This window comes from Bombyx mandarina, chromosome 26, assembly GCF_030267445.1.
Source record: "Bombyx mandarina strain Sakado chromosome 26, ASM3026744v2".
NCBI lineage: Eukaryota > Metazoa > Arthropoda > Insecta > Lepidoptera > Bombycidae > Bombyx > Bombyx mandarina.
This window is the reverse complement of record NC_143232.1, coordinates 7,474,732-7,497,542: the sequence shown is the minus strand read 5'-3', so window position 1 is coordinate 7,497,542 and position 22,811 is coordinate 7,474,732. Positions and strand designations below refer to the sequence as shown.

Here is a 22,811-nt window from a genome sequence, read left to right as displayed (position 1 = left end):
AAATCCGTATAAATTATTGTCATTTGTCTTTTTAAATAATAATCCTTTTTCTTTTGTTTCTTTCAAATAACGTACTACTCTTTTTCCAGCTTTCCATAATTCTTCGTTCGGTTTATCTAAAAATCTGCTCAGATATGACACTGCAAATGTTAAATCCGGTCTTGTTGTTACAGTAAGATAAATTAAACTTCCTATTAGTTCTCGATACGGTACGTCCAAAACTTCTGTATTGTCCTTTATTTCTATATTGTAATTTCTTTCCATGGGAGTTTTAATTCCGTTACATTCATCCATTTTGAATTTAGTCAATATCTTTTCAATCATTTTAGTTTGTTTCAGTTCTAATGTATCTTTATTTCTTTTAACTTCCATTCCGAGAAAGTTCTTAATTTCGCCCATATATTTTGCGTTAAACTTCTCCTTAAGTGCTTTAATAATATCTTCCCCGTTTCCAATGATTAGGATATCGTCCACGTAAATCAGCATCCAGCAATCTTCTTTGTAATACAAACAGTAATCATATTCTGATCTTTGGAATCCCTTAGATTTCGCAAATTCGTCAATTGTTTCATTCCAACATTTTGGTGATTCAATCAATCCATACAATGCTCTCTTTAGTTTTAATGCTGTATTATTATTTTTTATTTCTAATCCTTGGGGTATTTTGATAAATACATCAGACTTCAATTTTCCATTTAGGAATGCAGTGGGAATGTCTAGTTGAATAATCTTTAAATCATCTTGTACAGCTTTTGATAAGATCATTCTGATGGTTGAATGTCTAGCAACGGGTGCATAAACGCTGTCAAAAATATCTTTTTTCTTTTGTTGGAAGCCTCTAGCTACCAGTCTTGCCTTTTTTGTTCCATCTTCTTTTTGTTTAAATATCCATTTTGTATCTATGAGTTTTCTTCCATCGGTTATTTCTTGTTCTTCCCACGTTTCTAGTCTTTGGAGTGCATCTAGTTCTTTATTGATTGCGTTTTTCCATTCTGGTTCTTTTATAGCTTCTTCGAAAGTTTCTGGTGCATTTGCACTCAGACATATAACAATATTAGTTTCATTTATGTTTTCTATATTCGTCTCGTAATCTTTAAGATAAGCAGGAGTATTTATCGTTCTTTTGGGTCTGATTATTGCTTCTTCAATTTGATCAGTGTTCATTTCTGCATCTTTAAATTCATCTTCCTGTTCTACAATATCTTCCTTTTCTTTATTGATTTCTTCTTCTTTGTCTTGAATATACCTTGCTTGTTTCACTTCTTCTTTGTTTTTGAATTTAATGTCGCTTTCATCAAATCTTACATCTCTGGAAATAACTATTTTATCTTCTTCTGGATCCCATAATCTGTAACCAACAGTTCCATAACCTACCATTCTTGTTTCTTTTGCTCTCTTGGCAAACTTGTCCGGTTTGGGTACTATAGTAGCCCAAGCTTTGGAACCAAATACTCTCAACCTCGATAGGTCGTTTTTACCAAAAAATATTTCACTGGGTCTCTTGAAGTTTATGGCCCATGATGGCGATCTGTTTAATTGGTAAACTGCACATTGTATCGCTTCGCACCACAGATGTTTTGGCAAATTTGTTTCCGCTAATAGAGTCCTCGTTTTGTCGCATAATGTGCGGTTCATTCGTTCTGATATGCCATTAAGTTGTGGCGTGTATGGTAATGTATATTCTAAACTAATACCTCTATTTATGCAAAAAAGTTTCAAACTATTAGCAGTGTACTCTCCACCATTATCGCATCTAATTCTTTTTACTTTATTCCCCGTTTCATTTTCAATTCTTAATATATAGTTCATCAGTCGTTCTGTTGCTTCAGATTTGCTCTTCAGGGGATACACTACGCAAAAATGAGAGAAATCGTCAATAATTGTCATAAAATATTTTTCACCATTAGGTCCTTGATGTCTGATCGGTCCTGCTATGTCTGTGTGAAGCATCTCGGCTGTCATTTTCGTTCTAGGCTTTGGGATAGGCGTGAATGGGCTTCGGGTGGCTTTGCCCTCCATACAAGGACTACAAATTCTATTAGATACAGGTAAGTTTAGTATATTAAGGCTTTTCCTATTTAAGTGACCTAAACGTTTGTGCCATAGATCTGTCGCATCAGTAACATTACAAACTTCGGACTTACATAATTCGGCTTGTAGCTTATACAACTTTCCTTGTACGGTGCCGCGTAAAAATGTCTTTTTATTAAATATTTTAACATTGTATTTATTAAAGTTTATGTTAAAACCTGCCTCGACAATCTTTTTCACTGATAATAAATTGTATGAAACATCTTTCACAATTAAAGCATCAATATTAATCGTAGTATTTTGATATTTTACTTTAAGTTTACCTCTTTTACTAGTTGTAATACATTGGCCGTTAGCTACGAATATTTTGACATGTTTATCTAAGTACGTAATATCCGTCATATAATTTTCATATTTTTCATTTATTAAATGCTCCGTACATCCTGAGTCTATAATTAGTTCTATGTTACCGCATTCACCCACATTAGCAATAATATCGCTAGCAATGAAACCTATTCCTTTGTCGTCTCTGCCTGTTGCTGAAGTATGTTGATACGTTGAATTTCGTGAACTTGAATTTCCTCTAAATGAGCGTCCACGCGATCTTGGATAGCTCCGTCCTCGTGTCAATGACTGTCCTCTACTCAGCCCTTGTCCTCGTCCTGATCTTCGGCATTCGAATGATTTGTGTCCACGTTTTCCGCAGGAGTGGCACGTGATGAAGGCATTATTCTCATAACTTTCACTATTTCTGTCCATTTTTAACTTTGTCTCCATATCGAGTAGTCTTGCTTTAACAAATTCTAGGTTCAGCTGTTTCTTAAATCTTAGCTGTATATTTTTTTTATTTTTGATGTTAATGCACTGTCGATTGCACCTATAATTGAGGTGACATCTGCCATGAACTTTTGTCAATTTGTCAATGTTTTGTATTGATGATCACTTTGTTGGTGCGACTTAATAAATAAATAAATAAATAAATAAGTAGTAATGCGTTTCGGATTCAAGGGTAGGGCAGCCGTTGTAACTATACTGAAATCTTAGAACTTATATCTCAAGGTGGGTGGCGCATTTACGTTGTAGATGCCTATGGGCTCCAGTACCAATTAACACCAGGTGGGCTGTGAGCTCGTCCACCCATCCAAGCAATAAAAAAAAAGCCAATGAACATGAAGGTAACACGTTAGCCCGCCTGAATGAACCCTGCACTTGTCTATACATATAAATAAAATTGGAGTGTCTGTTTGTAATATTGAAATAACTGTTTTTTACTTTTTTTTTTTTTTTTTTTTTTTCCTACCTAAGCTGAGAGCCTTGAGAGGCTATATCAGCGTAACCCTAACTTTAGTAGGTGAGCTCACGGGGCTCAAACCTGACGATGTTGCTAACACGAACCCTAGCAAGAGTCGTGCTTCGCAGAATCTACCACCGGATCGGAAACGCGACCCACTGAGAAGATCCGGCGAGAAACTCAGTGGGCTGTGTCTGAGAGTTAATTTACTCGTCGAGCCCTTCGTCGCAAGCGACGGGTTCGACGAGAACGGTGACCGGTGCTTGAATTACCTAAAAGCACCGTTAGTGGATCGGGTGGATCCGAGATGACGTGTTTTGGGCGACGTCGACTGCTTTCCATTCTGTCCGCAGGATCGGGAATGTAGTTACCGGCGGCCACGATGAGAGGGTTCTCGTGTCGTGCCGCTTTATCGAAGTGGCGCTTGGACGCCGACTGCAGATACTTACTGATGGACTCTAAGTCCAGGTCGTCATGGAGGTCGACGTTCCTGACGAACCACGGGGCTCCGACGGCTATCCTGCAAAAACGGGATTGAATAATTTGAAAGGATTTTAAGTGTATGCGGGCCGCGTGAGCGAACACTACACTTGCATAGGTCATGACGGGGCGTATGCAAGTTTTGTAGAGTGTCACCTTATTTCTAAGGGACATTTTACTTCGCCTACATATCATCGGGTAGAGACGTCCTAGGATGAAGGCGGCACGATCGCGTACCGTCTTGATGTGGGGGCGGAATGTCATCCTACTGTCGAGGGTGACGCCTAAATATTTGACCTTCGGGGCCCACGGTATGGGCTGGTCGTACATCGTGATTGGGCGAACGGCGGGGGCGGGGGTGTTGACGCGCCTAGTCGGGAGAGGGATGCTCAGCGTGGTGTTCGGAGGGCGACCCCTTTTGAAGAGCACCGCTGTGCTTTTCGTGGGGTTAATGTCGATGCGCCACTTCCGGAACCACTGTCCCATGGTGGTAGCTGCGGTCTGAAGTCGTCGATGAAGCAACGCCTTCTTCCTACACGAGTAGTAGATGGCGGTGTCATCGGCGAAGAGCGCCAGATGGGTCTCCGGAGACCGGGGTATATCGTTGATATACAAACTGAATAGTAACGGGGAGAGGGCGGAGCCTTGCGGGACTCCGGCTGTGACGTGACGGGGCCGGGAACGCGTTCCCTCGACTCGATATCGGAACGAACGGTTCGACAAGTAGTCTCGTATGATGAGCACGAGTCTGTCTGGCACTCCCATGTTATACAGTTTGTATATCAAACCGTTGTGCCAGACTTTGTCGAACGCCTGTTTTTTACTACATGCATATGAATATATATACGGTACATACACCAAAATAACATTTTTTACAATTTTTGTCTGTCTGTCTGTTTGTTCCGGCTAATCTCTGGAACCGCTGGACCGATTTTGACGAGACTTTCACCGATAGGTAGCTGATGATATAAGGAGTAACTTAGGCTACTTTTTTTAGACTAGCTTCACCCCGCGGCGTCACCCGCGTTACGATAATAACCGCGGGAAGCATCGCAGGACTCAGCTATCAATAATAAAATTTAATGTTTCCGAAGCGAAGCGAGGGCGGGTCGCTAGTTATTATATATGACGGAGGAGGAACGCTGACGGAATGTTTTTTAAAAAGTTATTGATTTCTTGACCATGACTCATGTTCGGGCTTCCGAAACAAAACTTCACGAGAACTGCGTATATTTCACGAGAAGCGTAACAACGTTCCAGAGAGATCCGTACTGTGCTATGGCTCGGACGCGAATGACCAAGCGCTTTTTTTTTTCTACCTATGCTGATAGCCTTGAGAGGCTATTTCAGCTTCACCCTAACGTTTGTAGGTGAGCTCACGGGGCTCAAACCGGAGAGTTGCTAACACTGGGTTCGGTTGAGGACGGTGACCGGTGCTTGAGGGTCCTAAAAGCACCGAGAGTTAATCCAAGGGATCCGACAAGACATGTTTCGGGCGGCGGTGGCTTTGCGTTGCCCCGTTGCGGTCGGATCAGGAATTAGCGGCGACCACGATGAGTTTTCATGTCGCGCCGCTGTGTCGAAGTAGCGTTCTGACGCTTCTCTAAGTTATTTACGTATCAGTACAAGATCGTGAAGATCTACATTCCTCACATACCACGGTGTTGCGACGGCTATCCTACAGAAACGGAATTGAATTCTGTCATTTCTGATTAGGACGTAATTCGTAATTTTAGAATCGCGACGCGAGGGCTTAAGGAGAGTTTCCTACACCAAGAAGAGGTCAATCTGATTTACGCGGAGGAATTCAAGAATTTGGTTGCGTTGTCGCACGAGGCCGTTAGCGTTGAAGAATGCTAATTTAAAAGAATAGGGTTTTAAACGTGCGCTGTATGTACGCTATTGAGAAATATTTATTTAACGCGAGAGAGTGCGAGATACGGACTCGTATACGTCCGTATGCTCGAATGCGGCGGCGAGTCGTTTTTCTGCGGTTGTCAACGAGCAAATCGCATTGACGAACGGACCGATGGTTCGTATACGAACTGGTCTCCACCGAAGCGCCAGTCAAGACGCAAGCGCACAGCATGGAGCAGGGCCAATTGTGGAGACAGTACATCATAGCCGGCGTGGGTGAGTTAAATGCGAGATAAATTAAGATTAAGGTGGTTTTGATGTTAATTTTGAGTTCTTGTTTTATTATTATTATTATTATTGCTTTTGTTTTATTCCGAGATTGTGGTTATCATTTTTATTTATAATAATTCTGGTATACTATATGAAATATTAATGAATGTAAAATGGATGCAAAATCTGAATCAAAATTGAATTATCAAATTCGGCTCAACGAAAAAAAAGTTGAGGTAGAGCACATAAAAAGAAAATACATTGGAATTGAGAACCTCATTCCTCCTTTTTTGAATTCGGCTAAATACAGAAACATAATATTTTTCCATACTTACTCATGCATGAATTTGAAAAAAGCCTTATTAGTATATAAGTATATTAGTATAAGATTAGTATAAATAGTATGACCAGAGACTAATACAAATTTACTAAAAATTTAAAATCTAAATTTAAATAAAATAGATACATTAATGTTAGGAATGAGCGAATTCAATGATTATATCTATTTCACGACTATTTTAAAACAAATTGTGTAATTAAGCCGTCATTATTATTATGAAATGGAAGAGTTCCACAACTAGATGACTTATAAGTTTTGTTATTAATATACCTACATAAAATTCTTTAGAAAAATGTGTCTATATGTCCCAATTTTAATCTATTAACATACAATAGTAGACATCATGTTGTAAACGAATATTTCCAAAAAAATATTAAAAACGAATTTAAATAATAGCAGTCTGAATATAATATAACATTAACATGTATTATTCACACACAAAAAATTAATATTACGATTAAAATTCAAATTATACGAATTACAACGATCATTACGTTTTTACTGTTCCAAAAAGTTTATTTCAATCTTTTAATTAAACGAAGCTATTTAATTTGACAATTCCCTAGAAAAACTATTTTAATTTGGTCAACGATATTTCGGAATGCAACAAAAGCGCGGGAACGCCGTCTCTCAATGAAAAGACGCGCGGGAAATAAAAACATGGAATGTCAAATATTCGTTATTGTTATGTATTGTGTTATGTTCCTTGTGTTATGTGCGAGTAGAATTATAAAACTATAGATATTATAATTTATTGCAATTTAGAGGACGGCCTCAAAGTATCAACTTTCACCAGCGCACGACCTCGTCGATTGGATTGAAGTCGACCGTATTCAGGGTTTATACATTATGTACATAGATTCTTCTATAGTTCTTTTTGGCGGTAATTTCTAAATTCTCACAGATTATATAAATAACGGTCTCAAAAAGAATTTATAGGTACATAGCCTTTTTGCAGGATGTGTAACTATATGGCGTAGTCAATTAATAGTGTTATTGAAAATTTAATTTAAAGTAAAGATGACCATGATCATGAAATAGACTACGTATTCTTATTAAGGCCATTGATTAATAATTCATTGACATTTAATTGAATTACATATTAAAATAAATTACTATGCAACGTTTTTATTATTTGTATCTATTCGTGAATATAGAGAGAGAGAGAGAATAATACACTTTATTGCACACCAAAACACAATTTACATTCAAAAAACAGTCAGAAAGCAGATACATTTGTACAATAGGCGGTCTTATCGCTAAAAGCGATCTCTTCCAGACTACCGTTTAATTTAAATAAATTCTGGAAAATATAAAAATATAGCAGGTAGGTATGTTGCGGTGTACTAAAGACAATACATTATTATAGAAAATATATACATACAATAAACAGATATATACCGTTTACATATAATATGAAACATATAGCTAACTGATTTATATACCAATATACATACTTACATACTTACATACAATACATACATACATAATAAATCAACAGTATGGAAATTTTAAATGATAATGATGCAAACAAACAGCACTAAGCAGATAAGTAGTGTTCCTTCACCATTCTTATAAAACAGTTTAAAGTTGGAGCACTTCTCACTGCATCCGGCAGAGCATTCCACAATCGAACCGCCTGGACGGTGAATGAATTATCAAATAATGACGACGAATGTGCGGGCATTTTCAGTCTCAGGCTATCCGATGATCTGAGGGAAAAATTATGCGTATCACCCAGGAACTCGAAACGTTCTTTGAGATATGTGGGAGTATGGGGGTTAAAGAGAGAACAGTATAGTAATGAAAGGACATGAGTATTGCGGCGAAGGCGAATACAGTTACAAATCATTTAATAATCTGCTCCGACAGAGCCACGGACTTATTCGCTCTGTATCGTTTATAATCTAAAGAGATATATGAACACCTCTGAGACTTTAAGCTTAATAAAAGTTTTCATAGTTAAAGCTTAAAGGTCTTTACCGAGTGCGAGATAAGAGATGTACCGGATAAATAAAGACGATTGTAGTACTCGCGTTCACTGCCGTAAAAAGCCTACCAAGCTTGCAAGGAATTGCATATAAAAAATCAATAGCTCTTTCCTTGACTGGAGCGTAATTATATAACAGAATCTCCCGGCTGTGTGGAATTCCGGTATTTCTCTCTCTCTCTTCAATCAGTCCCTCATTGATGAGGATCGTGACTCCGTCCAATTCCGTCAACCAGCTGTCTCCATCGATCCCTTTCTGTAGCTTGGTGGAGTGCGTCGCTAACAGGTATTTTCAGTTCCTCCGCTATCTGGTCCGATCATCGTTTGGGACCTGTACCCCTAGGCCTTTTTCCCTCGATTTTAACACATTTTCCGGTATTAACAGTTTTTAAATTAACAACTAAAAGTGCCTTAATAGCGTAAGCTTATTAAGCGGTCACCTTTTCGAGGAAGCGGTGCGACACGACAACCCCGTGGTCGCCTCAAGTTACATCATCGATCCAGACGACGGGGCAGCGAACAACCACCGTCGCCCTGGACATGCCATTGCGATTTAATCTCGGTGCTTCTTGGTAGTCCAAGCACCGGTCACAGTTCTCGTCAAACTCGTCGAATGCCACTCGATGAAGAGTTCGATGTGCCACCTAATCCATAGAAACAAACAGCCCACTGAGTTTTTCGCCGCATCTTCTCATCGTGCCCCGATTCTGTTCCGGTGGTAAATTCATGCTGAGTCCCGCAGACTCGTCCACTAACCTGGCAGTTAGTGGCACTTAAAAATAAAATTAACGATGGTATAAAAAAAAAAAAAAAACAGCTTTGTAGCTAGCCGAACTAAAAAGATGAAAATAATTTTCGGCGTTCAAAAAACGTACGCTACGTAAATGAAGTCGCGTGTAAAAAATAGCGTTTTTGCCAATGTAACTATTCCACGAAGTCGCGAGCAAAAGCTAGTTATATATATCGAAACATAAAAGTGGTCACACAGATTTTTTTATTTCAATTAAACGAGAATCACTGCGAAAACGCGTATTTAATGTTAGCAAAAATGTCGAAAAGGCTTAAAATTCTGATTATAATTTCTATCTGTAAGTCACGTTAACGCTGATAATTGTGATATTGGTAATAGGATGTGTAACTCGCACCATTTTGCCTATTTCGACCGTGTGGCAATCATGTGTCAGTTCGAAGGTTGAGACAATCGTTAAAGAATGCAACCGGTAGTTCAATCGATCGATAATCGATCTATTCGATAATCGATGTCTCAATATGCTTGGGGGCATACATCTAAATATATCAATTGGCGCCGGTTACCATTTAGTACCGGTTGGTCTCTCTTTGGCTTTCTCGTTGCCTTCTCTAACTATATTGATAAATATAAAAAAAGTATTCTACAAATGAATAACAGAATCTGCCTTCACAGGCAATGAAATTGGTGAATGTCAAATCAAAAACCGATCCACTATCGATGTTTTTAGGTAATAGGTACCACAAGCACCGGTCACCATTCTCGTCGAGCCCGTAATTGAAAATTCATATTTTAATAACTAATTAAAATTTGATAACTTTAAAATTTTCAAGCTAATGTGTATTATGGCTATGCTAGTATGTATCGTTCTTATGTTAGCGTCACACATAATGAAATCACGTTGAACAGAATTTTGTAATTTGTGCGTAGTCATTTTTATTAATAACAGCTGTCGATTTCTCTATTAAAGTTTTGGTACGTTTTTTTCTATTTCCATGGAATTGTAATTGAGAGTAACTTTACAGCGAACATCGCCATTACGGCTACTGGTTTTGCTTTGGGGTGGACTTCGCCGGTGAACTTGAAGCTCTTGGATCCTGACGACACACCCTTGTCGCGACCCGTCACCAACGACGAAATATCATGGATCGGATCCCTTATATCTGCCGGAGCTATGTTCGGTGAGAGTCTTAATAATAATAAACTGGGAACAAATTAGGCACGGTCATCCGACCCAAAATTAGAATTCCTTGTGTTATGGGTACCAGAGACTGACATACATACATATTTACGTTAAAATATATGCATATATAGATAATGAACAGCCAGATAAAGAGCAAACAACCTGTTTATCACACTAATGTTTGCCCGATGTGGGAATCTAACCCACGACCCTCGGCGCAACAGTCAGTGGCGCTCACTACACCGCCGAGACAGTCCGTGTATCTTTGGATATTTGAAACCAAAAGTCCATTATCCGAGATTTTAACTCAACTTTCAGTTTTAGCTTAGTCTTCAGTTAATATTTAAAGGCAACGACAGTTGGTAGACCTTCCACCGAGCGAATGGTTTTGTTTAATCAAATCAATACATTGTTTCAGCCCGCTGAATTTCTCTCCGGATCTTCTCAGCGGGTCGCGATTCCGATCCGGTAGTAGATTCATTCGCGAAGCAGCTACTCTTGAGTTGTTAGGTCTCCTTTGGAGGCGCTCGGGTTGCTGTTAGCAAATCCCACCCCTCCTGGCTGACCCGTTGCTCGCCTGCCTGTCCTGGTGAAACCAAAAAGGCCTCCGGGCCACCAGTAATCCCTGAATCATAAAAAAATCATTACTCCAAGTTACCAAGTATCAACTCCACTATAGCGGCAGAAACAAAAGCTCCATTTTGAGAGCCCCTGGTACTGTATCTAGCGAACTGATTGGTACCATCAGTATATTCCCAGCAGAAGAAGAATAAGAAGAAGCAGTGGTGGCATAGTTGGGTTACAGGATCCACAAAACTAACACAGATAACCATTTTTCAGGTCCATTCATTGGAGGTTTCCTAGCGTCAACAATGGGTCGTCGATGGGGCATTCTTCTGTCATCTGTACCACTCATCGTCGGCTTTATTTTGATGATAGCCGTTCAAAATGTTGAAATGATTTACGCTGGCAGATTCGTTTGGGGCCTGGCAGTCGGGATGCTGTTTACGGTCACGCCGATGTATTGTGCTGAGATCGCAACGGTATGTGCAGGTCATCAGCAACTGCTTAAATAAAGATCACTTCCATTTTTATCTGTATGTCGACTTCACTAAAATTGGGGCATGACATCTGAATCATACGTCACGGACGTGGATGTTTCTATGGAGGATGCAGCTAGAAAAATTTGGGCGTGTTGTGTCGACATATACACCACCTCATGTCTTCCTGTGAATATCATTAAAGTGCACAAAGGAAATTGTGGCAGGTAGCCATCATAGAACACAAGATATTTGATAGATGCCTGAATCTCGATAGCGACATTTTCAAGATAAGCTTGCATATATACAAGTTCCGAACAACAACATTCGGACTGTCGGTTTACCGAGCAATGATACCCGCACGGTGGAAGATCTTGCCTTTATCGTATACCTCCCACACCGGTGACCCCAACGGATCAATTGCAGCCTTCACACTTCATCATCAGCGCATCAAGAACTTAGACTACCACAATTCCCACCTGGGACATTACCATATATTTATACTACCTATTCGTAGGTAGTCTAGGGGGCTATTTCAGCTACGCCCAGACGGGGACTACCTCCTATTTTTGCCGAGAACATGTCATGCGATTTCAAGGGTATAATAGCTGTTATACTATGCAATTAAGATTTCGACCTCATGTCTGACTTACGCTGTGATGTCCATGAGCTCGTTCGCTAATCTAGTAAATAAAAAACCAATGTCTTCGCATATCGCGAAGACCAATCTTATTTTTAGGATGACACGCGCGGTGCCTTGGGATCATTCCTCCTGCTATTTGTAGTATCTGGCTTTCTGCTGGTATACGCAGTGGGACCGTTCGTCTCCTATTTCGCGCTGCAGTATGTCGGAATAGCTATAGTCGCGGTCTTCTGCGTGCTGTTCTTCTTCATGCCTGAAACCCCGATGTATTATTTGAACAAAGGTAAGTTAATTAAACTACTCAACAAACACTAATCATTTCGACAGACGTATATGGGCTCAGCTTAATTTGATGCGAATTTAAATTGTTTTAACATTCGCGTTGAACTGCTCGCGCTGGAGAATCTCTAATTTGGAGCAGACTTAGATTTTGAGCATTCGTAAGCTCATTGCCAGACTTATGTATCAATATCACAATAATATAATATATTTAGCTTACATAGCTAGAGATATTTAGTCTCAGATATCGTAATTCTGTTCAAGCATATCCTTCTTCATTTTAGTCATTGTAGTCGTCGTGGCCTAACGGATAAGACGTCCGGTGCATTCGTGTTGAGCGATGCACCGGTGTTCGAATCCCGCAGGCGGGTACCAATTTTTCAAATGAAATACGTACTCAACAAATGTTCACGATTGACTTCCACGGTGAAGGAATAACATCGTGTAATAAAAATGAAACCCGCAAAATTATAATTTGCGTAATTACTGGTGGTAGGACGTCTTGTGAGTCCGCGCGGGTGGGTACCACCACCCTGCCTATTTCTGCCGTGAAGCAGTAATGCGTTTCGGTTTGAAGGGTGGGGCAGCCGTCGTTACTATACTTGAGACCTTAGAACTTGTATCTCAAAGGTGGGTGGCGCATTTACGTTGTGGATGTCTATGGGCTCCAGTAACCACTTAACATCAGGTGGGCTGTGAGCTCGTCCACCCATCTAAGCAATAAAAAAAAAAGTCAATGATTGCCCATTTTTGACTCCTCTATTTCATGATGTGCATCACTGGTAACCAAATGAAAAGATAAGATGAGTGGCGTGCTTCTATTGAAATTGTTCTGATTGGAATGTCACGGCTTGTATTCGCGCAGGTGACGTAGACTCTGCGGCCAAATCCCTGCAATTCATCAGGGGAAAATCACGCGCCGGAGTGCAAGCTGAGCTAGACAAGATGGCCGCTGAAGTCAAGGGCGCAAGCCAGAAAACTGCTTACGTATGATTGTCTATTAAGTATACTAAGTTTTATATGATTACTGCGACCCGCCCTCGCTTCGCTTCGGACACTGTAATTTATTATTGATTTCTCCACTATTTAATGGATGTTAATATACATATAAACCTTCCTCTTCAATTACTCTATCTATTAAAAAAAACGCATCAAAATCCGTTGCGTAGTTTTAAAGATTTAAGCATACATAGGGACAGACAGATATAGGGACAGAGAAAGCGACTTTGTTTTATACTATGTAGTGATGTGCTCAACACAGCTCCCCCTGTGTAAGTCATGCAGCGACCGGAGAATTCTCTACCCCGGCCGGGCGTCCGTGAAACGAGTCGCGCATTTCGTTCTGACATTGACCGCGGTAACCCTTCTCACCTCTCCCGGTTTTCTGTCTCGAGCGGGGACTGGACGTTCAAGGGGAATCGTTTAGTGGGTGGTACCTACCATTTGACCAAATTCCATAGGTTCGGTTGCCGGCGTAAAAAAAAAACTCAACATAGCTCACTGACCGTGGGCTACTTTGGCAGGCCACACAGGTAGGCACCACTGCTCTGCTTAGTTCTGAAGCAAATTCATGTGGCAATACCCAAGTCTGCTTAAGGCTATTATCAGCACATGATCTGCACGATGATTATTTATCTATTTATTACACTTCATGTAAAATTTACATTGGCGGACTTAATGCCTATGGCATTCTCTAGCAGTCACCCAAAGTAGTGCAGAATAAATTACGGTGGAGAGTAAAGTATATATTGGTGTATATTAAATTACAAATACATAATATACACATATACATACATAAATAATAATAGTTTATCATTATTCTGCCCTTCTCCCAGTCACCTGGGGTCGGCACAACATGTTTTCTCCTTCCATACTCTTCTATCATATACCATTTCTTCGCTCACTCCCCTCTTACCCATATCGTTTTTCACGCAATCCATCAATTTCTTCTTAGGTCTACCTCTTCCTCTATATCCTTCCACATTCATAGTTAACACTCTCTTACCAACCTCATTTTCATTTCGTCTCATCACATGTCCATACCATCCCATACGCGCACTTCTCAGCTTCTCTGTCACAGGTGCCGCTTTCAGACTTCCCCTAACATATTCCGTATTCTATCCATTCTCATTACTCCACACATCCATTGCAACATTCGCATCTTTGCTGCATGCAATCGCGTTTCATCCGCCACCTTACCACCTATAATAATACTGTTCAAATGATTTTTTTTTCTATCTATGCCGATAGCCTTAATAGGCTATATCAGCGTTACCGGACGAGTAGGTGATCTCAAGGGGCTCAAACCTGACGATGTTACTAACAGTGACCCTAGCAAGAGCAGTGCTTCGCAGAATCTACCACCAGATCTGAAATGTGACCCACTGAGAAGACCCAGCGAGAAACTCAGCGGGCTGTTTGTGGGTTAATTTACTCACCGATCCCTTCGTCGCAAGCAACGGGTTCAACGAGAACGATGACCGGAGCTTGGGGTACCTAAAAACACATATAGTGGATCGGGAGGATCCGAAATGACGTGTTTTGGGCGATGTCGATTGTTTACCATTCGGTCCACAGGATCGGTAATGACCCTTTTCAAACAGCATTCGCCGAACCCTTAACTCGAACACGCACCGGTCAGTAATAGTCCTGTTTGCTTAGTGCGAGTTTTTAAACGTTCTCGATAGCGTAAGAGTTGAAACGCTTACCTACGTTTGCCGCTAGGGGCGCTGTTCCAACTGCATACTAATTTGAGATGACTTTACGCGATCGAGAACGTTAAAAACTCGCACTAAGCACACTGACCTCGAGAAGGAGCGCATTTCATAGATTATGTAACTTGTAGGTATGTGTGTTGATTGTGATATCTTACGTTGATTACTGTTTTGTATTAGGTAACTTGTATCTTGTAACGTCACGAGGTGAGCGATGGACGATGACTGAGGAAAGTATGGGAAAATAAAAAACTGGACTGTGTGAGATGTGGAAAGGAAGAAACTAGACGCTCCGTATATGTGGTGCTGGAGAAGAATGCTTGCAGTTGCGTTGCTTTGCTTCTGCAGTTGCTTGCAGAATGCTCGGCAAAAAGCAGCGTCTTTTTGCTATAGTACAGTCTCGAATGGTGGATTTCTTCGGACACGCTTCGCGACGAGATGGTCGGTCCATAGAACGCCTTATAGTACAGGGAAGGGTTGATGGTAGAAGACCACGCGGGAGGTCTCCAATGCGGCGGACCAAGCAAATTAAAACTACAGCGGGAGGTCCCCTAAATGAGTGCAGTAGAATGGCCTCGAGTAAAGAGAGATGCAGCATCGTAAGACGCGTCAAGTCTGCCCCCTCCACCACAACACGACGATCACGACCACTTAGCCAAGAGTGACACGATTGAGAAGAAAATAATCTTGTATCAGATAAGTTAAAGGCATTTTAATATCACTTTAAAGAGAGTGCACTATTTTGTACTATGACGTCATAGTTTATGTATAAACTTTATACCAACACTCGATTCGATACACGAAACGTAAAAGTTGAGTTTAGTTTTAATTATCATCACAGTTAATTTTCAAATAGACTACAATTTCATATATCAGAGCGGATATGCTATGGTTTGTCTGTCCATGTACAGCAACATGACACTGTGATTACAATTGTCCAGTTATCGGACGTGTTCCGCGGTGCCAACTTCAAAGCGTTCTACATCTCGTGCGCCCTCGTGGCGGCCCAGCAGTTGTCCGGCATCAACGCAGTGTTGTTCTACATGGCGACCATCTTCGAAACGGCCGGGGCCATTCTGGACTCCGCCATCGCGACAATCATCATCGGCGCCATGCAGGTCTGTAAGATCGCCGATCACATCATACTATTACGATGTAATCTAATCGAATGGCACTAGCCCGTTTTGATAGGCATTAAAATTTCAACTTCATGTCTCGAAGTGGGTGATAGCAAATCGCCTCAATCAATCAAAAGAACAATCAAAATCGGGTCATCTAGGAAGAAGTTCTGAGGTAGCACTTTAAAAATTTTATCGAATTGAGAACCTCGTCTTTTTTGAAGTCGGTTAAAAAACCATTAAAGCTAAATCATCTTATAAACATTTCAAAACTGCCTTTCTATATTCTGTAAAGTCAAAAATATTTTAACGTCTGGACAACTTCGCACGTTTTTATCTAATCAAAATTTTAATTTCCATTTTCGTTCTCTTGTCGTGTGAATATATTTTATCGAGAAATGTCACAGGTCGGTGCCTCAGCAGTCACGCCCCTGGTGGTGGACAGACTCGGCCGCAGGATGCTGCTCCTCATCTCCTGCACCGGAACAACTATTGGACTCGTAGGTATCGGACGTCTGTATTCTGTGTCAAACACGTCATAGGAGTTCTCTAATACAAGGAGACGACCTCTCGGAACGGCATTATGTTATCTGAATGTATAGCGGACGATTAGGCTCATTGCTGCAGATCATCGCTGACAAGATGATGGAGAGTAGAATGAGATTTTATGTTCACGTAAAAAGAAGGCCACCAGACTACATAGGAATTTTCAGCTCGACCAGTCCGGTTGGAGTCCTAGAGAAAGACCCAAGACAAGGTGGAAAGATGGAGTGATGAAGAAAAAGAGGGAGCACAATGTTACTGACTAGGATGTCGAAGACAGACCGAAGTAGAATAGAAAAATAAAGAAAACTGACCCTACCACTGTGTGGGATGAATAGCTAGGAAGAGAGATAGAGAGAGAAAGAGAGAAAACGCTCGGTACTGCAAGGAAGATGCTCCGTCTCTGCTGCCAATCGCTTATTACATATATTTAGATATATTTTTTATTGCTTAGATGGGTGTACGAGCTCACAGCCCGCCTGGTTTTAAGTGGTTCCTGGAGCCCATAGACCCTACCCGTGCGGAATCACAAGTCCTACCACCAGTAAACATAAACTGAGCTTTGGCATATTTTGCAATTATTTCACGGACAGGCTCAACAATAAGGTCCCGGTGAAGATCGTTATTTCTTATGTACCAGCTTAGGTTGACAATATCCCTGAGAACTTTATTTTGGAAGCCCTGTATTATTCTGATGTTAGTTTCTTTGGCACAACCCCAGAGCAGTACACCATAAGTCCAGACTGGCATTAAGACTTGTATGTACAACGACCGTCTTCAAAGTAGCCAGTACAACTTTTTGTATCTTATTCCTAGTTCTTTTATTTTTTCTTGACGTGAGCTTTCCACCGCAGCTTCACGTCAATATTCCATACCAAGATATTTGGCCATATTTGCATACGGTATTGGTTGCTTGTTTGTATATATCGGATGGTGTAAAAATGTATACCGGTTTGGATTCGTAAAGTTCGATTCTCCATGTTCTAGTTCACTGGTGAAATCGATCGTTAGCTATTTGTTCTTTTGCTGCTGCTTCTTCGTTACTATTACCTGTCGCCATTATGGCTGTATCATTAGCAAAAGCCGCAATAATACTATTATCTATGTGTGGAATATCACAAGTGTATAGTAGGTGCAAGAGTGGCCCTAACACACTTCCTTGTGGTACTCCAGCTTTTATTTCTTTTAGCTCTGAATAGGCATCATTTTGCCTAACTCTTTACTTCTAATTATTCTGGTTATTAGTTATTATCTTAGGATAGGAAATGGATTTATTTAAACTTCGGCTATTTATACCTTCTTTGTGTTTAAATTCGTATTATTAACCACGTTTATATTGGGGTTACTTACAATGGGTTCTGATTGAGTAACTTCTGTAGTAGCAGCTTTAATAGTCTCGAATCGTTATTAGAACTTTGGTTCAGATAACAATTGATGTGCTAGGCTCTCATAATTTTCTCGTTTGGCTTTTTCATCAGTGTAAGCCTTATAAATTATTCGTTCATTTTCGGTTTTGACAGAAATGTGTTTCTCGACCACTATGTTAGTTTAAATCGCTTAGCCTTAACGTTATTTAATAATAATATTACACAATTTCTTGAACGAGGTCATTACGATGTGTAGATGACGACCGACGACGCCGGTGGCGATATTAGTGATAGCTATGAGCTTTGCTAATTAAGTAGGTCACTCGCGAAAGACATGGCCTCACATAACGAGCGAAACTTATACGCTGTGAGTTATTGACCTCGATTTATTTGCCCTCAGGGACTCCTTGGCATGTACTTCATATTGGACACCAACGGCAGTCCAATAGTCGACAGCATGAGGTTCCTACCCATTCTGGCGCTGACGCTGTTCATCATCTCATACTGCTTGGGCCTGGGTCCTCTGCCATGGGTTGTAATTGGAGAACTCTTCCCAATTGACGTGAAGGCGTTGGCTTCTCCAATAGCCACGGCCTTCTGCTGGCTGCTGTCCTTCTTGGTGACTAGGTGAGTTTCAATGTTAGTAAATTGTATAATATAGCGTAAATCAAAGTGATGCGTTAAAGATTATTACGGTAATGTTTTTGCTAAGCGATTTAATCGATCTGACTATTGACCTAAATGGGACTTGCTACTTGCTTTCTTGCTAATTGTTTGCTACTATGAACCTTGGGCAGTCCACATAGTTTAGCTGTTTCAGACATCTTAGGTCTTATTAAGCCGGTGTACGTATCTTCTTGTATCCAATTTGGCCTTCCTTGATCAACGGGCTTATTCGTTGGGCCACACGTGACTTTAGTACGTACTCTCTATTAACGGTGCTTTTAGGCATCACAAGCACCAGTCACCGTCCTCGTCGAACCCGTCGCTTGCGACGAAGGGCTCGACGAGCGAATTAACCCTCAGACACAGCCCACTGAGTTTCTCGCCGGATCTTCTCAGTGGGTCGCGTTTCCGATCCGGTGGTAGATTCTGCGAAGCACTGCTCTTGCTAGGGTCAGTGTTAGCAACTCTCCGGTTTGAGCCCCTTGAGCTCACCTACAAACGTTAGGATGAAGCTGAAATAGCCTATCAAGGCTATCAGAACAGGTAGGAAAAAAAAAATTACGTACTCTGTCTTCGTATACATGCTTACATTAGCGAGATGCGTCTTACAATCGTATTCACGAACATCCATTAATACAGTCACGTTCCTTTTGTCTGCCTCTAACAATAGCAGGTCTTGGTTAACTTGAATGTATTCTAACGCAGAACGCTCCATAAATGTTGGATTTTGACAGCGCCATAATAATAAAAACTCATTACATGTATAAATCACGGTAAGCACCAGTCAATTAAGACAACAACATATTTGTGCCCTTGACATTGGTGAAATCCATAAGCAAAAACCACGCACTAAAAGACTCGTTTAGTAGAAAAAAAGCTGTGTTGGATATAATTCTGACCAATGTGATTTTTGTGCAGATATTTCTACCTAGTAGCCGATATAGTTGGAATGGGTGTGGTCTTTCTCATCTTCGGAGTTTGCTGTATAGTGGCGTTCTTCTTCACATTCTTCGTGGTGCCGGAGACGAAGGGCAAAAGCTTCCAGGAAATCCAGGATATGCTGGCTGGGAAGTGAGTAGACTATAATTACAAGATTAATGTATTATCTTCTAGGAGTTTTGCAAGCCCAAGCGGCTGGTCTCTGTCTATTCTTGCCACGTAGCTGTCATGCAGACATTAGCCACCATTACATAAATCTACATTTCTATAAATTTTTAAAATAATAATGTCTTATTTGAAATGTAAAACTAGAATACGTTATTTAACTGAGGCCACAAGTATCGACCTAAATTCGCCAAATTCTTAAATGAAAACCTGCAGTCACATACAAAACAATAGGAGATAGCTCTCACAGTCAACGGCTTAGTACTCCCCCCAAACCTCGTTTGCAGAGAAACATGTCATAGCACTCAGGAAACACCATGGAGAGGAGTTAATTAAAAAAAATAAACATATTACGTAGCAAAAAAGATTTCCTAGAAGCGCTCTGTGGATGAATGCATTGGTTCTAGATGGTTCTATGATGGATGAATACAGTAGCAGTGGCGGCAGGTGAGATAGTAAAAATATGATGATGGGATCGACTCAAACAATACCTAAGAGCACTCCCTATGAAAATAAACCTTATGGAATCCTATGAGAACCGAAATTCCTCTAATTTACGACAATCCAAATGGCCCTTTTGTTTGAAGTCTAATGGATGTAGCCGGTATTTGGGTCTGTACTGTCCTAAACGGTCGGTCACTGACCAGCTGGAGATCTCCAAGATACTTAAGGAGTTGTGTATTTATCATTCCCTCCAGCACCTTGAAAAGTAAAGAAGTTAACGCGATATGGCTGTAACTTGAAGAGTCCGAACGATTGCCCTTCATATGAATACGATGGATCTGAGCGGTCTTCCACTAAAACAAAACCTTGTTGATGCTACAAGAGAGGCGGTACAAACGCGTTAGAACAGGCGTCAAACGCGCATCTCTTCACTCATTGTTTTCGGTTCCCGTCTTGCACCCCCAGGGGTTACTTGCAGGATATCGCGAATCAAGCATACGGAAGCGGGAAGGGAAGCATCAACCCTCGAATTTTCATTACCACAGAGATATTGCATCATTATTAAAAGCGATTCTCTTCAAAACTGAGATAACTGATGACATTATATTTCCATACATTAACTAAGTATGTTTTAAGATGGATAATAATTTAATCTTATCTAATATGCTGGGCGTATGGTTATCATCAGTACACTACTTTCTGGTTGATGCTAACAAAAAAAGCGTCAGTGTCGTCCTCGAAGTCCTATTACTAACGAAGTTACTTAATATCAAAATATATTCGACCGAGCTGACGGGACAAAGCTAAGCAGCCGTTGCATAAGACATCTTTGGTCGGATCCCAGGACGATGCTTTTAGGCTCTTTCAAGCACCAGTCACCATCCTCGTCGAACTAGTCGATGACGACGAAGAGCTCGACGAGCGAACTAACTAAAAGCTCCCCCGACCCACTGAGTTTCTCGCCGGATCTTCTCAGCGAGTCGCGATTCCGATCCGGTGGTAGATTCAGCGAAGCACTGCTCTTGCTAGGCCCAGTGTGAGCAACTTCTCTCAGGTTGAGCCCTTAGCTCATCTACCCGTCCACGCAAAGCTGGAATAGCCCCTTAGGCTACCAGCAAATGGGTAAGAAAACAAAAACGAACTTCGTTCTAAAAAGGTGTTCGTCGTATTCACAAAGAAGTCGTCACCAGTTCGTATGAGTCAAAATGAGACACACCAGCTCGACACGAACGAGGAATTTGTCGTTAGGCACTTCCAAATTCTTAGAATAAGGATTACGTCGCCTGATACAATGCGTTTTCAGCGATGTCTCCTTCCACGGACGTTGAAACTGAATTGATATCCCTTTGAGGTTCTCCCGAAGCGCCACGACATGTCTTTCTTCAAAGTGTGACTGTGTCTTTGGTATTGACAGTGTCCATTGGCCGCTGTGTTACATTCTATCAGGTCGACTGTATGTTAATTTATTTAGAGAACTAGCTGACCCGGCAGACTTCGTAGCGCCTCAATGGATAAATAAAAGACCTAAACTTTTGTATAAAATAAACTTAAAACAAACAAAAGGAATCGGTCCGACGGGGGACACATCAAAGGAAAAACAAAATTGTTATTTTTATTTAATTTCGAGCTTTTTCATATTTATCTACCTTTTAAACCTTCTCTGGACTTCCACAAATAGTTTAATTAGCCAAATCGGTCCAGCCGTTCTCGAGTTTTAGCGAGACTAACGAACAAGCAATTCATTTTTATATATAGAGAATAAGAAATGCTTATAACGGTAACAATTCATTTAAACCATACTTTTGTTCGCAGGGTGTCGCCATCGAAAACCGAGACAATTTAAAACCAAATAATGCTTTTTAAAACTTACGTTAAAATACGCGAGCATTATTTTATTTTACCTCGAATGAAATATTTAGTGAAATGCTAATTTTTATAATGTACTTCATTGATATTTAGTTGTAATTTAATATATGTCTTCCAGTTTTATTCGTACTAAGCTATCGAATTTATTGATTATGATATTTAATAGAGAAAAAAAAAGTTGTAAATACTATTATTATTTAAAGGGTTCTTGCAATGAATTTTAAGTTAAAGCCGTTCCCGTTATTTCTTAATAATAATAGTGTTTAAAACTTAAAATTTTGATAAACGTGAAAGTTTTAAGAAAAATAGATTAAAAAAAAAGAGTTACCTACATGTGATAATAATATTATATTAGTGGACGAAGCGTGAATAAAACCTTCAGGGTTGGTAGCTTGTAAAGCGAATTCTAAACGAATTAAAACCAGTTTAATTAAATTTGTTAGCTTTAAGAAATATCATTCAGCGATATTCAGAAATGGCTTACTTTATTTAATATCTGCGTAAGAGGAACAATAGGTACATAAATTACGAAATTGGACTATATGAAGTTGCTCCTGTATCAATGAATATTATGCTCTTTATCGACTATACAATAAGATTCATAATGTTGATATTAACTTTCTGAAACTTAATAGCGACTACGCCAGAGGTGCAGACATCTCTAAATTCTCTATTAAACAGTGTAGTAAATGTAAGGCAGAAAGAGCTTTATAAACAAACAAAGACTACAAATTCAATATTCCTAAGCTAGGGTTATAAGTGAGATATAATAGTATTTACTTAGGTTAAAATTTATACTAATTTTATTTAGGTATAATATTTTAAAATTTTGTGTAT

General features: G+C 40.2%; 1 protein-coding gene across 1 annotated transcript; it reads left to right on the top strand.

Annotated features, from left to right (window-relative positions):
- The first annotated feature begins 5,874 nt into the window (after positions 1-5,874).
- LOC114241527 (facilitated trehalose transporter Tret1-2 homolog) lies at positions 5,875-22,811 on the top strand. The gene is made up of 10 exons (XM_028172381.2): positions 5,875-5,935; positions 10,033-10,188; positions 11,031-11,233; positions 11,970-12,156; positions 13,018-13,139; positions 15,808-15,984; positions 16,392-16,484; positions 18,295-18,521; positions 19,479-19,631; positions 21,921-22,811. Exons 1-10 carry the CDS (start codon positions 5,890-5,892, stop codon positions 21,949-21,951), a joined length of 1,395 nt encoding a protein of 464 aa, XP_028028182.2. The 5' UTR covers positions 5,875-5,889; the 3' UTR covers positions 21,952-22,811.

What these genes read in the sequence shown, in the direction of transcription:
- LOC114241527 (XM_028172381.2), top strand. Translation starts at nt 5,890, where the DNA reads ATGGAGCAGGGCCAATTGTGGAGACAGTACATCATAGCCGGCGTGG. An exon ending in GTACATCATAGCCGGCGTGG is followed by an intron (nt 5,936 to 10,032) that starts GTGAGTTAAATG and finishes GTAACTTTACAG; the next exon opens with CGAACATCGCCATTACGGCT. An exon ending in ATCTGCCGGAGCTATGTTCG is followed by an intron (nt 10,189 to 11,030) that starts GTGAGAGTCTTA and finishes ACCATTTTTCAG; the next exon opens with GTCCATTCATTGGAGGTTTC.